Source organism: Anoplolepis gracilipes, chromosome 7, assembly GCF_047496725.1.
Source record: "Anoplolepis gracilipes chromosome 7, ASM4749672v1, whole genome shotgun sequence".
NCBI classification, from domain to species: domain Eukaryota; kingdom Metazoa; phylum Arthropoda; class Insecta; order Hymenoptera; family Formicidae; genus Anoplolepis; species Anoplolepis gracilipes.
Window position 1 is genome coordinate 6,878,681 of NC_132976.1, and position 14,625 is coordinate 6,893,305.

Genomic DNA, 14,625 nt, shown 5'->3' on the forward strand with positions numbered 1-14,625 from the left:
AACACAAACATACACACATATATAGAAACCACCGCAAAAAATCTGAATATTTATGAGAGAATTCGGTAGGCCGCCATGCGGTTTCGCATTTTCTTCGCTGCCCTTCCTTCTGTGGAGGACACACGTGTAAGGAGACATGTAAATTATTTTGTGGCTAAATCCTTTGCCAGGTGTTAATTTCTCATTCAATTCAGTCTCCTTCTGTCTAATGCAATTTTTTTCATCCAAACACAGTTGGGGGTAGACAAGGACAGATAATAACATTCATCTACTAATATATTATAATTCTAATATAATTCTCTGTGTTAGGTACCTCATTATGAGGATAAAAACATCATTACATTCGTCAATTTCTTTATTATATTTCTGTATTCACGCATAATTTTCACAAACTGCAATCGTTTAAAACAATTTTTTTATCCGTGCAATATAATCTCTATTCTTTTTTCTTTTTTTAAAAATACTATATTAGCAAATGATCGAATCGCAAGAAATGTCATAAGTTTTGTGCTCGACAATTAAAGAGATTAATTTTTTAGAAAATTATCGATGATTATTATGCAAAGTTTTGCTAAATGTATTTACCTACATAACGCGATTGTTTGCGTTGTTTTAATCTTTATGATAGGCTGGACAAGCACGGAAAGTTATATGTTAAGCTGTGATATAACCAACATATAAGCTGCTTACCAAGATTCGTATACGGTGTTCCAATATCACAACAGCTAAGTCTCTTAGCGTAGTCTGCAACTACCTTAGCCTAAGGAAACTCTTCTATATAAGTCTTACATATTACTATGAGTCCTTCCTTTTCAAGTAATACTCAAGTTTGAGTTTAACGTTATATTAAAAATAAGAAAAATATAATACAGAAATATTAATTAAGTAACAAAAATAATCTTGTTTAATAACATTTCCAAACATCTATTTTAAGTTTTATAAAATAATTTGTAAAGATATTTTTTCCCTCGATTTGTCGTTCACAATATTTTACAAATGAATTCAGTGCGCGATAAAAAATATCTAAATTATTTTTCTCTGTTATTTTTTATTAAAAATTATATCTTTTTCTTTAATTGTGCTAAAATACTGATACTAATTTTAATCTAGAATTATTATTTAACATGTTATCAAGTTTCAATTGGATTAATCTTGAATCTGTGACAAGTGGCTATTTATTTATAGATTGATCCTATAATACATATAATTAAAAAATGAAAATTGAACTAAACAAAATTAGCGTTGTTTGACGTTAATTAATTACATAAAAACATAAAGATATTTAATAAATTATGTGCATAATGTGTGTCATACACAAGTTAAGTTAATATTAAAATTATTCACTATTTAATTTGACACTTATTACACGATCAAATGAGCATATAGAATACATAATCAGAAAAAAAGAAGGAAAAAAAGAGAGAGAGAGAGATAGATATCTTGCAAGTCAAATAACTAATTGTCAAATAGTGCACGAATTGTGCATACAGTCAGGAGAATATCGGGCGGCGCCAGACAATTAGCTTAGTAAATTCCACGAAGTTCTCTTTGCCAGGACGCAAGGAGTCGCGAGGAGAGACAGAGAGCAGGAATAACACTGAAACAGTCGAGTTAACTTTAATTGCCCGGTTGGCTACATAATAAATGACACTGCAGACGCCGCGGCGAGAAATTATTTCGACCTCGGCCTTTTCGCCCTGACGAATTCGCGCGCGAAGGTCCTACATTATATCGACGGATGTATTGATTATTTTACGAGCAGGTGCACGATCTGTCACTCGTCCACGTCACTTCGGTGAAAGTCAGGAAAACTCTTTCGACGCGATTTATCGCGAAAATCTAGTGGAGAACCTTTAATAAGAGTCACGAAGAATAACGTTTGAACAAAGTTACTCGGTGTTTCAGCGAAAACAACGTCGCGAGAGCAAAAGTTTCGTAGGACTTCTTTCTCTTTACGTCTCTGATCCTGAATAAAACAGTTATGTCACTTGTACGAAGTAAAACAATACATGAAAAAATCCATGCCAAGTCTTGTATTCTAACATTAAAATTAAACCAACTTTTCGCGTAGAATTGTTTTACTGTAGTTTTTCGTTCTAGGTCGTTTTACGTTGCTCAGTTTCTTTTCTTTCTTTTACAGAATTATTATAATTTTGCTTACGGAGCAATTATATTTCTGCTGAAATAAAGCGAAATGAGAATCAAGAAATTATTTTGCAACTCTTATTATATAAAGTATCTAAAATTAAATTTTTGATTGCTCTCATTTCGGCCGTTTCTAATGTTTGCTCTTCTTTCTTATTTTTCATATTCTTCTTATTTGTTGTATTCTTCTTATTTATTTACGACAGAGCGCAGTCGTGTTTACTTCACTTGCTAGCATGTCAGTGCGTACTTCCTGCGGTACTTTGTCCAACGGAATTATTGTAGCCGATTAGAAAAACTCATCACACATAAGATTGACTCTTTTCTGCGCTTTTATGATACATAAATGCTCTTCAATTATCTTTATATTATTTTAAGGATTAAATAAAATAGTTTCTCTAGAAAAAAATTTTTCCAACCAACAGCTCAATTGTTGTAAACGTTTTATTATTAACTTTTCTGAAAGAATCAAATGTTAGTAATATCAATTCGACAATTTTGAGTTAAAGAGTTTCTACGTTTTATATTTATGTATTTATATAAAGAAAAACTGAGCAAATGTGAAATTTTAATTATTATGCTTGAGTTGCTAAAAAATTACTTTAATTAATCAAAATATTATCTTCTTTTCTATATCAATAGGACATAAAAATTCTATTTCCTAAATCTCATATAAAAATATTTAATGTTATAAAGGATATATAATTATATATAAAATTTTTCAAACATTTTGCTTTTGCTAAAATTTGTTCTTTTCACATTTTAGCAGTATCCAAAATGTTACATTTAAAGCGTGTCACGCGTACTGATTTAGACATATTAAGTGCTTTATTTTGACTTTGTGCGAACATGCATGCAGAGATCTCATTGTACAATCAAATTACTATCTTAATCTCGTATTTTTTAAGTAATTGGAATGCGAATTGCGTGCGTGCGTGCGTGCGTACGCGCTGAAATAAATCTCGTCAACAAGATTCCCGCTCATTATACTAATTTTTTCACGCAATTTCATACAGATACACGCGAGAACGATATGAGAGAACGGTACGCGTTTTAACGTCCCAAATATAATTACATTTTCATTGAACACAATAATTCTTCATTAGTGTTCGCGATGAATGTTATTAAAGGTGCTTTATGTCAGATACAATTCGCATCATGATACAGTATTTATAATATATATTTATCACATAAATATATATTAACATGTGGATATGTATAATGAACTAAATGCTCAAATTATACATTTTAACTCGAGATAGTAATTATGCGACAGCTATTTTTCACATAAATGTATTAAAATTATGTAAATTACTATATTAAGTATGCGAAAAATTCAGCTATATAAGAATGTGACATATATATACAAACAATTTTATATATATTGTTTATTTAAGAATTATAATAATATACTTATGACGAGTTATTTAACGTTTTTAGCAGCATAGAACACAATATTGTAAAATTCTAGGAGGTTTATTTTAAAGCGTTTCAGCTTGAACTTTTGCCTCTCATAATTGCACGTTTTATCGTCGGGATTTTTTACATTTATAATATTTTTCTCTCTAAATTATTGAACACAAAGGCACATTCAGCTTTTTCCGGCATTTTCATCGGTCCGATCATCGTCCTACTTTCCTTCGTCACAGAAGCAAGTAAGACTCCAACATCTCTCTGTCTTTTTCTTGCATTCGCGCTCGCTTTTACGCGTCCGCCTTTTTCTTTATCCTGCTCTCGGAACAAGGGATGCTTAAAGCACTTCCATAGGGAGACGACTAATTAGAGCGATTTAGCGTTCGTTGACTGCTTTTATTTGGAATGCAAATGCCATTGTGAGACCGTCCTCCGTTTTTCCGCTCTTTCTGCTCTCTCGCGTCATATATTGCCGGCTGATAAATGTCCAGAGAATTATTTTATCGCGACGCCAGTTACCGCGCCTTGTCCGAGAATGAAAATTGAAAAGATCGAAAGGGCAAGTCATTTGTACTTAGCGATTATCTCGTACCTCTCTCATTTGTACGTTCTCCCGTAAAAAAGTGTCAGAAGGAAAGAACGAGAAAGAAAATTACTTTGCGACAAAGGAATTATTTATTCTTATTATTTCGATTTTAAATCTTCTTTTCTTTTTATGATAATCATTTTTTTAAATAGACGAGGATAGTAACAAATATTTAACAATTTTGCTTTCTCTATATAAGTTTATATATTGACAAGTTTGTGAAGTAGATTTTTTTTATAACAAAAATTAGACTCTGTTTTTTTTAACTTTTATCATTAAATATCTTAGCAATTAAAGTTTATATTTTTTAATTCTAATAAAGTAACATATATTTAAAAGTAAATAAAGAATCTCTCAATTTTTATTTTAAAAATGTTGATTAAGAAATTGAAAGAAGATTAAGAGATATTACTTAAAATACGACTTGATATATTTTTATTTTTCGAACTTACCTCTCATGAAATATATATATGGTTTTACAAACCTATCTTTGTAATAATCTCAATAATATACATAATAAGGCAATATCTCTTTTCAATTCAGAAAAGCGCGTGTAAAATAGAAACGATTTAATCTTGAAATATTATGTCACGATTATTTTAATTAGAGACTAAATTGGATTTTATCTTATTAGTAAACAGAACGCATCAGTTATAAATCGAAAGACAAAATTGAAACGGTCATAATTTAATTACGCTTCATTCATTATAATAGCGAACTTTTAAGTGTACGGATAAATGAAAATATGATACGTATAACTCGAACAATCATAAAATTTTGTATATATAGTTTTCTTCCGACTTGTCTGTTTACAAGTAGTTTTTTACGTGAAATTTTTCTCTTACACTAAGAATACCACTTTTGGTTTTAATTACGACAACAAGAACAACCCACATATTTTATGCATCTGCACACTATACGTATAGTGCATCGGATACTATTGCTTTGAATGAATAATTCGATTTTATATCGCATAAAAGTGAATATCTTAATTAACGTTACTACGTTCGTTATTTTAAGCCATTGAATATAATTCCATTGAATTCTAACAGTCGCAAACGAGTTGCTTTTGATATGAAAACAAAATATTCAAACATTAAATGGAAAAGGTCCATTAATTAAAAATGTCATACATTGCTATTTAGATGTTTAGAAATATTGACTGATATAAATACATTCTACAATTTTTAATTATCTATATTAATTACATAAATACATATAGTTATTTTTATACTTTCCTTTTCTCGCATACTAGAAATATTTTCTGGCTTCGTTATATTGGATTAATATCGTTTGTCATCCTTCTATGGAAAACAAATTTTTTACTTTAACAAACTGTAATCGCTTTGATTCATTATGCGTCGTATCTCGTGATTTAACGTGATTGGAAATATGACGGCTAAAAATACTTTTTATGAAATGATATTTAATATATAATTTCTGACATTCACGATATGTAAAGATTTATAAACAAAAAATGTTTTTCTTTAAAAACGCAATATTTTTGCAAATAATAATGTTTGTATATATACATCTACCTATAAATACGCATTCATATAATATTTTGACATAAATGAAATATAAATATACACTGAATATTATTTTTAATTAAGAGGTACAATATAATACATTAAAATAAAGTATATGTAATTATGAAACATATAAATTTATATGATTTTGCTATGATTAGAATATACATCACTATAAAATATTAACGAAATTTCTTCGAATTTATGTATAATAAGTTTAATTAAAACAAATATTGATTTTACGACTTCAAATTTACGAATTATGATATGAATTCTCTTTAGATAATAAATTAATGTATGAAACAATATTATTTTAATTATTTGCAAATTTAAATAGTGAATATTGCGTCTTAATTTAATAACGCTTTTTTTCTAATTTCAGAAAATATGTGTCTTCCAAAAGTCTCTCGAAGATCTCTCTTCGCGGATGGCCGCGGCCGAGGCGATCCAGAGCGGCTGGCAGAGTCCAAATGACGCCAACGAGGCGACAGAATTGCTCGAGCAGTTGCAGAAATTTGGTGAACGACTAGTACCTATTCAGAGGAACATCGAGGATGCAAACGATCAGGCGAGCGTCTTCGCGTCAAGCAGCGTCATCGTTTCTCATGCTTTACTGGCGAAACTCGAAGATCTGAACACTAGGTATGGTTTTGAAAATTGCACAAAAAATTAAATTATCTCGCAGTTTCTAGCAGAGTTTTAAACAGAATTTGCATACCATTTTCTTGCATTATACAGCATAGACTGTGTTTCAAAATTGTAGAATTTAATTTTAATGACAGATTCTTCGAGCAATTTAGAATCAATTTTTCCAATTTTATTTTTACAACACATCAATACTGTAGAAATATTTCCGTGAAATATCATTTTAAGGAGTTTTTTCATCACTCTCTGCACAAATATCATCGATATTAAGACGAATACTTAAAATTAGACTGGTCTTATGTGTGGAATTTATTTTTACGATTTTTCTGGTTTTGAATTTATGACGATGAATTCATGATGTTAACTTTTTCGTATGTTTTTGCAGGTGGAAGGTGCTGCAAGTCGCGGTTGACGAACGTTACAAGTTGCTAAGCGGATTCGGGAAGGATGGCAGCACTCCGGGTAGTCAGGCTTTCCTCGCGAGCAGCGTAGAACCACCATGGGAAAGAGCCCTCACACCCGCCAAAGTGCCTTACTATATCAAGTAATCGATCTTCCTTACATCTCGTATAGTCGCCTTGAGTTTCCCAAACTGAGCGACACGGTTATTTCCAACACAATCAAAAGCTTTTACTCTCTATAATACAATTGGCTCTTGTATTTTCTAAGAAGTATTGAAATTCATTCAAATATCGAATTATCAATATATATATATATATATATATATATATATATATAATATATAATAATAAATTAATGTATATATAATATACATACATATTTCTCTCTTGTAATTTTTTAATTCAACTTATAAAGAGATAACTGTGTTATATTAAATGTTTTTTTTATTTTTTAATTTAAAATTTATGTATATTGAAAATTATTGAAATTTGCTCAATTCTATATTTATGTATTATTTGTGCGGACAATTAAACTTAGATATTTAAACAAAATTTATTTATTATAGCCATCAGTTGGAAACTACACATTGGGATCATCCGAAAATGATAGAGCTGATGTCTTCTCTCGCGGACCTAAACGAAGTTCGCTTTTCTGCATATCGAACCGCCATGAAGCTGCGTACCGTTCAGAAGCGACTGTGCCGTGAGTATTTACATAGTCTTGGCAATCAATCATTCTTTTATTATTGTCTGGTTAGCACCATAAATCGTAATTTTCTCAATTAATCACATTTTATATGCCATAATGACATATTGTTAGAATACGTAATGATACTTTGGAAGTCTTTTTTTTAACACATTCAACGCACGTTTAACTAGCTGACTGATGCTATAAAAATTCTTTCGACATGTACTCGTAATTTTTATTTCTTAATATCTCATAATACCAATAATGTGAAATAAAAATTAAAACTTACAAAATAGATGAATGTTTTATATTTGAACTCTTTTTTTGTCGTTTCAGTGGACATGTTGAGCCTTTCCACTGCGTTGGAACAGTTTGATTCACACGGGCTTCGGGCACAGAATGACAAGCTGATTGACATTCCCGATATGGTGACAGTACTAACATCGCTGTACGAAGTAATTGCAGCAGACAACCCGGCGCAGGTGTCCGTACCGCTTTGCATTGACTTAGCCATCAACTGGCTGCTTAATGTATATGATAGGTATGTTCTATGGAATAATATATTCTATAATTAATATTAAATCGATATAGATCATATTTTACTATTTAAATCTTCGACTTATGTCTTGCTCTATATACATTGTTTTAATTTAATATATTTCTCTTCAATTTTTAAAACATATTAGCAATTTTCAAGAAATTATCCCGTCTTTTTATAAAATACGATAATTATAAAGTTTTGCATTATAATTTTCAGTCAACGCACTGGTCAGATCCGAGTACTTTCATTCAAAGTCGGTTTGGTTTTACTGTGCAAGGGACACTTGGAGGAAAAGTACAGATGTGAGTAATATAATAAGATTTTCTAATTCTGAGTAATTAAGATTCTAATAATTCTAATAATAATCTACAAATATATTTAATGTATCTAAGAAACGTTTTTGTATTATTTACAGATCTATTCCGCTTAATCGCGGATCCTAATAGACTGGTCGATCAACGAAAACTTGGGCTTTTGTTGCATGACTGCATACAAGTGCCTAGACAATTGGGTGAAGTCGCGGCATTCGGAGGTTCGAACATCGAACCCAGTGTTCGTAGCTGTTTCGAGAAGGCAGGAAAGGATAAGAACGAGATAGAGGCCGTGCACTTTTTGAGCTGGCTGCAGCAAGAACCGCAAAGCATGGTCTGGTTACCAGTGTTACATAGACTGTCTGCAGCAGAAACAGCCAAACATCAAGCTAAATGCAATATATGCAAAGAGTATCCTATCATAGGGTTTAGGTAAGAAGATAATCCTAAAATTTGTTTACTAAAAAAAGTTGAAGGGATATGTTGTAAAATTATACGAAACATATTGATATATAAAAATATATTTGGAATTTCAGATACCGTTGCTTGAAATGCTTCAACTTCGACATGTGTCAGAACTGTTTCTTCTCGGGACGCAAAGCAAAAAATCATAAGCTAACACATCCAATGCAAGAATATTGCACTGCGGTAAGATCTCTATCTTTATATCGCTTTATAAATATTATTAAAAGAAATGATTCATGTATATTAAATATTTGTCGCTTTATAGACAACATCCGGTGAAGATGTACGCGATTTCACGCGAGCATTGCGTAACAAATTCAAATCCAAACGATACTTCAAGAAACATCCCAGAGTTGGCTATCTACCGGTGCAAACTGTCTTAGAAGGAGACGCACTGGAAAGCCCGGCACCTTCACCCCAGCACAGCTCTCTCAGTCAAGACATGCATTCTCGTTTGGAAATGTATGCCTCTCGACTCGCCGAGGTCGAATTATCGCGCACAAGAAGTAATTCCACACCAGACAGCGATGACGAGCATCAATTAATAGCGCACTATTGTCAGAGCCTAAACGGTGGCGACAACATTAACGTACCAAGAAGTCCAGTCCAAGTTATGGCCGCGATTGATGCCGAGCAGAGGGAAGAGCTCGAAGCTATGATACGGGAATTAGAAGAAGAGAACGCGACGCTGCAAGCGGAATACGAGAGATTGCGCTCGAAGCAAACCCCGGGTTCGACGCCAGAGGATGGTCACAGTACTAGGCAGCCTGATTGCGATATGATTGCGGAAGCCAAACTACTGAGGCAGCACAAAGGAAGATTAGAAGCGCGCATGCAACTACTCGAGGACCATAATCGCCAATTGGAGGCGCAGCTACAGAGACTTAGACAGCTTCTAGATGAGGTATATCACAAAAATGTTACATTTTAAATATCTTTTCCCAGTATTAATTTTTTTAATTATTTGAAAGCGAAATAAAAAATATTAGAAAGTATGGCTCAATTATTTCTAAATTTGTTTAGCCGAACGCTTCTTCGCCATCAAAGACCGGCACTTTACAAACTCGAAGTGTAACAGCATCACAATTGGCGACCGATTCTCCGGCAAAAATGAATGGCCATTATCATGATTCTCCAGGTATAATGCACCTTAATTTTATTTACAGCTCAAATTTTGATTACACAGTTTTTGGCGAATAAAAGAATAATAATAAAAGGGATAATATATCAAGGTTAAATTGGGGATCGCGCTATTAATGCATTCAATCAATCATTGTCATACATATTTATTATAACTAATGTGCAACTGGATATTAACGTCTTTCTACTGGCACTACGCTAACTATATATTGATACAATAGGGATTTAATAATTTTTTAAAGATAAATATATTTGTGAGAATACTGAAGGAATTATGAGAATCTCTCTGTGAGAATCTCTCTGTGAGAATCTATGAGAACATATGAATAGCAAATCTTGATCTTATATTTCCAAAAACAAATTGTTTTTTCTCTGATATATTCTCTCCTATCTTTCATATAAAACCAACAAAATAAAAAAGTCGCTGAAAAGGTTACATCACATTCTAATGTCACTAATCTCATTATAAAACTAATTAAAAAGGCAATGCAAAATATTGTAACTTTTTAGCATCATCTGTATGAATTAGTCCCTATTGTATATCCTATATTTAATCATACATTGAAAATTAGATAAGCTTATTGCTATTGGGTATATGGACATAGGTGGTGGAAACTCGAACGAGGGCAGAGTAAGCAGTTTAGAGAGACCACCGCCGCCGCCGCATTCTCACAGTGTTGCTCATAATGTGGGCAATCTATTGCACATGGCAGGTTCGTTCAGTTTATTTGAATTCGTGATTGTATGCCAATCATGTAGTATAATCAACCATTATGTTCAGTCTCTATAATGCATGTGTCACTTCTGCTTGATATAACCTGAATAATGTTGCTTTCCTGTTTTCACGCTACAGAATGGATGTAAGGTGAGATCACTATGCTTCTCCCTATAGGGGCTTAAAATTTGCTTGGATATAATAATACTAGATATGCAAAATAAAACAGCTATTTACGATTATCAATAATGTAATGGACGCAATCTTATGCGTTAATTAAATTAATGCATAAATGTTTAAACCTATAGTATGTATCTTATATACCTGCGTCTGCTTCAACTTTTCTTTTCAATCCATTTCTTTTCAGCTTGTCTCTTCTATATACCTCAGAAAATGTGTGCACGAGTTGATTGTCTAAATATAAATTGTGAATTTAATAGCATACAAACTCTGGATCTCAGGAGCAATAATAAAAGAGACAAGATGGTAAAAAGTTTTTTTTTATTTTAGGCGACTTAGGAAAAGCTGTAGGCGAATTGGTAACAGTTATGACGGAGGACACATCGAAGACGAACGGACAACGAGCACCACCACCGGCATTCAAATAACAATTGTAACCGGGAAATTTATTCTAGCAAAGAATGCTGATATTAGATAACGCTAAAAGTCGGCTAAATCAACGTGCTATCAATTTGATATTGTACGTTTAATCGTAATCACTGACCAATAACACACAAGTCTGGCTCTAAACGCATATCAGAGACAAGTACATGGTATATCTGCCGCGTAAATGCAGGGTCAGGGGACTCGTCTCGTGGTGTGGTGGTTTTGGGTATTTTATAAGTTTTGATATACGTCATTGTATAGCTGAATTATATCAATAAGACAATTATGATTTGGCTTTTGGCGCTGTCCCCTGAGAGTAACTTTATTACATATTGACATGTCATATCATAAAACTAATTGTAATGAAAAATCAATTGTTATGCTTGCTAGCTAAACTATACAAACAATTAAGAGATATAATGAGAATAAAGAAGATACACATGAAAGGAAATATCATTAACAATGCATGCAAAAGCAATGTATCAAATCACATAATCTATTATAGATCGTAGTTTATATTTACATACCCATTCTGTTCACTGCCACGGGCTCTTCCTCGACGTAACTTACACAATGTACATGTTGCGATTCTAGACGACACATAATGGGAAATAGACAGAATTTATATATCTGACCTCCTGTACTCGACGCTCTTGAATTTTACATATAATCACACAAAAGAAAGAGAATCTTTTATAATAAAACAGAGAGCAATGCGCATTACGATTTTCAAGTTTATTTTTTATCCAGTTACATGATTTTTCATATTTTTTAAATAAATTTAAACGGCAATGTCTATTATTTAAGCCTGCCGAATGTTATTATATATCTAAGAGTATATTGATAAGTACCTAACTAATAAACTGTAGGCTGTATTCTCTGATATGTAATAAAGTTGTCTAGAAAATACTTCATCGCGATATTATTGAAATGTGAGCTTACCGTGGTTCTGTTATTAAGCAATCAGTCTGCGATCTGCTTCCTGGCGGATAATTTTTATATTTTGAATGAATTAAACGTGCAGTACGTTTTTTTATGCATATCATAGATGCCATATGTTAATAATACTATTATATTACTATTATATTATAAGCGGACGTTGCTTGTGAAATGTAAAATACATATCTTCGAAAAGGAATATCATATTTTACGAATTCGATAACATTGCGAACTAATGTCAGATAATAATGAATGTATTGTTATTTTTGTTAGATCACAAAAAGATTGACTTTACTTTTTAGAATGTAAAACGAATATTTTTTTCGAGCACCGTCTGTAGTCTGTTGAAAGATTGTTGGTTTTGCGATTTCATACATTAATATAACACATTAAAAAATTTTAGAGGATTAGTCATATAAAAATGAAGTTATATACTGCATACATCAAACAGGTAACTACGTTACTTGTAATATATTGTAATATGACTGAAATGATATGGGACAAAATGCTTAAATAAATATATAAATAAAAATAATAATGGATATATAAAACATCTTACATATTTTTTTCTCTACGACGTGTAGTTAAAATAATTATTGATATAATTTTACATATTACATATAATAATTATATAATCTTATATATTACATTCATAAGTTATTAATGACAATAAACTCTCTGATAAAATAACAAAAGGTAAGTCTATAGATTAAAAATTTCTTCAGTTTAGTTCTTAAAATCATTTTTATATTAAGCATATACATTTTTTGGATTTATATCGACTAATTAATTATTTAAAAAATGGACGATGTGAATAGTAAACTTACAATTAGTAAATTAAACTTATAATTAACAATTAGTAAATTATATTTTGATCATTGACCCTAATTGTTAAATTGCTAAAATTAAGTACGGCACTTACATTTTGAATTTCATTACAAACAATTCTTGAAAAAAAATAAACATATATATGGTTCTTGATGATAAATCCAATTTATAACGCACAGTGTATATAATAAAATTTCTAATAAATAGAGTGACGTTCATTTATGCAGTTTGAAAAAAGAATTTGGCAAAAATTTTTCCGAAAAATATATAAATGCCTACAGCATTTATGATTTACTGTTGCAACAATAAAACTTTATATAAAATATATATTAAATAAATATTGTATGTAATCATTCTCATTACTTAGCAAATTGTTATAAAATAATCACTTGTTATAAAATAATCTGACAAAGTACATACGTTTCAATGCGTACAATCCGGATACCGCCAAATTATCATACTTTGTCTAAAAGTCATTTCAATTTGTATAAAAATTTCTTTTTTATCTCATGTATACTTGGCGTTGCAATGCTACTGCATCTTGATAATATTATTATATACTCGTAAAATTTCATGCCCTTTTTCAATGTGTGAAAAAGCTAAATGAGAAGTGTGAAAAGAAGTCAGAGTCGTTTTTTACAACAGACATCCTACCTGTCGGTCTGCAGCTGCTTATGATTTATTTGCTTCTTCCTTCTTATTGTTAGTCATGTTTTGTATAGAATATACAAAGAAGTCAAGCTCAAAATATTACCATCTGTGCTTTGGGGAACCTTGTCATGTACCTTCTTTGTTTAGAAGAAGGATTAATTTAGCATCAACTTTTCTAAAGGTCTATAATATCGCTAGATATTAAAGAAATAGCGGATAATTTTTATATTTAGAAAATCCAAAAAGAATAAAAATATTTAAAAATATTCAATTACTAATATAATTTTTTTTATGCTACGATATTTCATAAAACAATTTTGACAAAGTATTGGATAATGAAATAAATTTATTGAATAATAAAATAAATTAATAAAAAGATAAAATGAAATATATTTGTGTGTAAAATTGAAAGTTTGTTTCAATATAAAGAAATTATGTGAATGTACATTGACATAAAAAATGAATTCTCGGTCAGAACATTTCTACAAGATACAAGGACGTTGCTTGAACTGGTACTCATTTGATCCGGTTTTAACCATGCTTCGGAGGAAATCGTAAGTGAACCAGTAAGCAAAAAATACGGACTTAGTTTCAAATATACATGACAGTTTTATTCATGGAATTATTTAACACAAAAATCTAATCCATTATTCTTTATTGCATTTCATTACCTTTGTAAAATAATAAATTACGATTTCTGTATAACATATTATTATATATTCATATAATTATATATTCTTCGTGTATATATATATATCTTCTTACAGACATAATAAAATTATCATAGAGATTATTCAAAGAAAAATGACATAATTTAATTTCCTTAACAAAAGTTACTTGCAAAAGAAAGAATATTTTCAGCGTGTCATTTTTTTCAGAAATATAATAAGTAAATTTTAGCATATCTTAAAAATGCATTCCATTAACTCAAATTTCATTAATGCTGTCAGCAATTTGACGCGAGAATCATGAAAGAAGTCTAAAAATTTACGCTTATAGCACAATACATTTAAACACACACG

The 14,625-nt window shown here is 30.8% G+C and overlaps 1 protein-coding gene across 10 annotated transcripts in view; it reads left to right on the plus strand.

The window, feature by feature from the left end:
- Nucleotides 1–12,679, plus strand: part of LOC140667379 (dystrophin, isoforms A/C/F/G/H) — a 433,980-nt gene extending 421,301 nt beyond the window's left edge. For 7 of the 10 annotated variants that reach the window (XM_072895250.1, XM_072895251.1, XM_072895252.1 and 4 more), the window contains 11 exons: nt 6,056–6,315; nt 6,704–6,862; nt 7,286–7,422; nt 7,744–7,948; nt 8,165–8,250; nt 8,364–8,691; nt 8,796–8,907; nt 8,990–9,628; nt 9,748–9,862; nt 10,470–10,577; nt 11,090–12,679. In XM_072895250.1, coding sequence (XP_072751351.1) covers nt 6,056–6,315; nt 6,704–6,862; nt 7,286–7,422; nt 7,744–7,948; nt 8,165–8,250; nt 8,364–8,691; nt 8,796–8,907; nt 8,990–9,628; nt 9,748–9,862; nt 10,470–10,577; nt 11,090–11,187 — 2,247 coding nt within the window. In that variant the 3' untranslated portion in view covers nt 11,188–12,679. Of the gene's footprint in view, nt 1–6,055; nt 6,316–6,703; nt 6,863–7,285; nt 7,423–7,743; nt 7,949–8,164; nt 8,251–8,363; nt 8,692–8,795; nt 8,908–8,989; nt 9,629–9,747; nt 9,863–10,469; nt 10,578–10,717; nt 10,730–11,089 lie in introns of all 10 variants that reach the window. The other 3 variants (XM_072895255.1, XM_072895259.1, XM_072895257.1) reach the window with 3 other exon arrangements.
- Nucleotides 12,680–14,625: the final 1,946 nt, after the last annotated feature.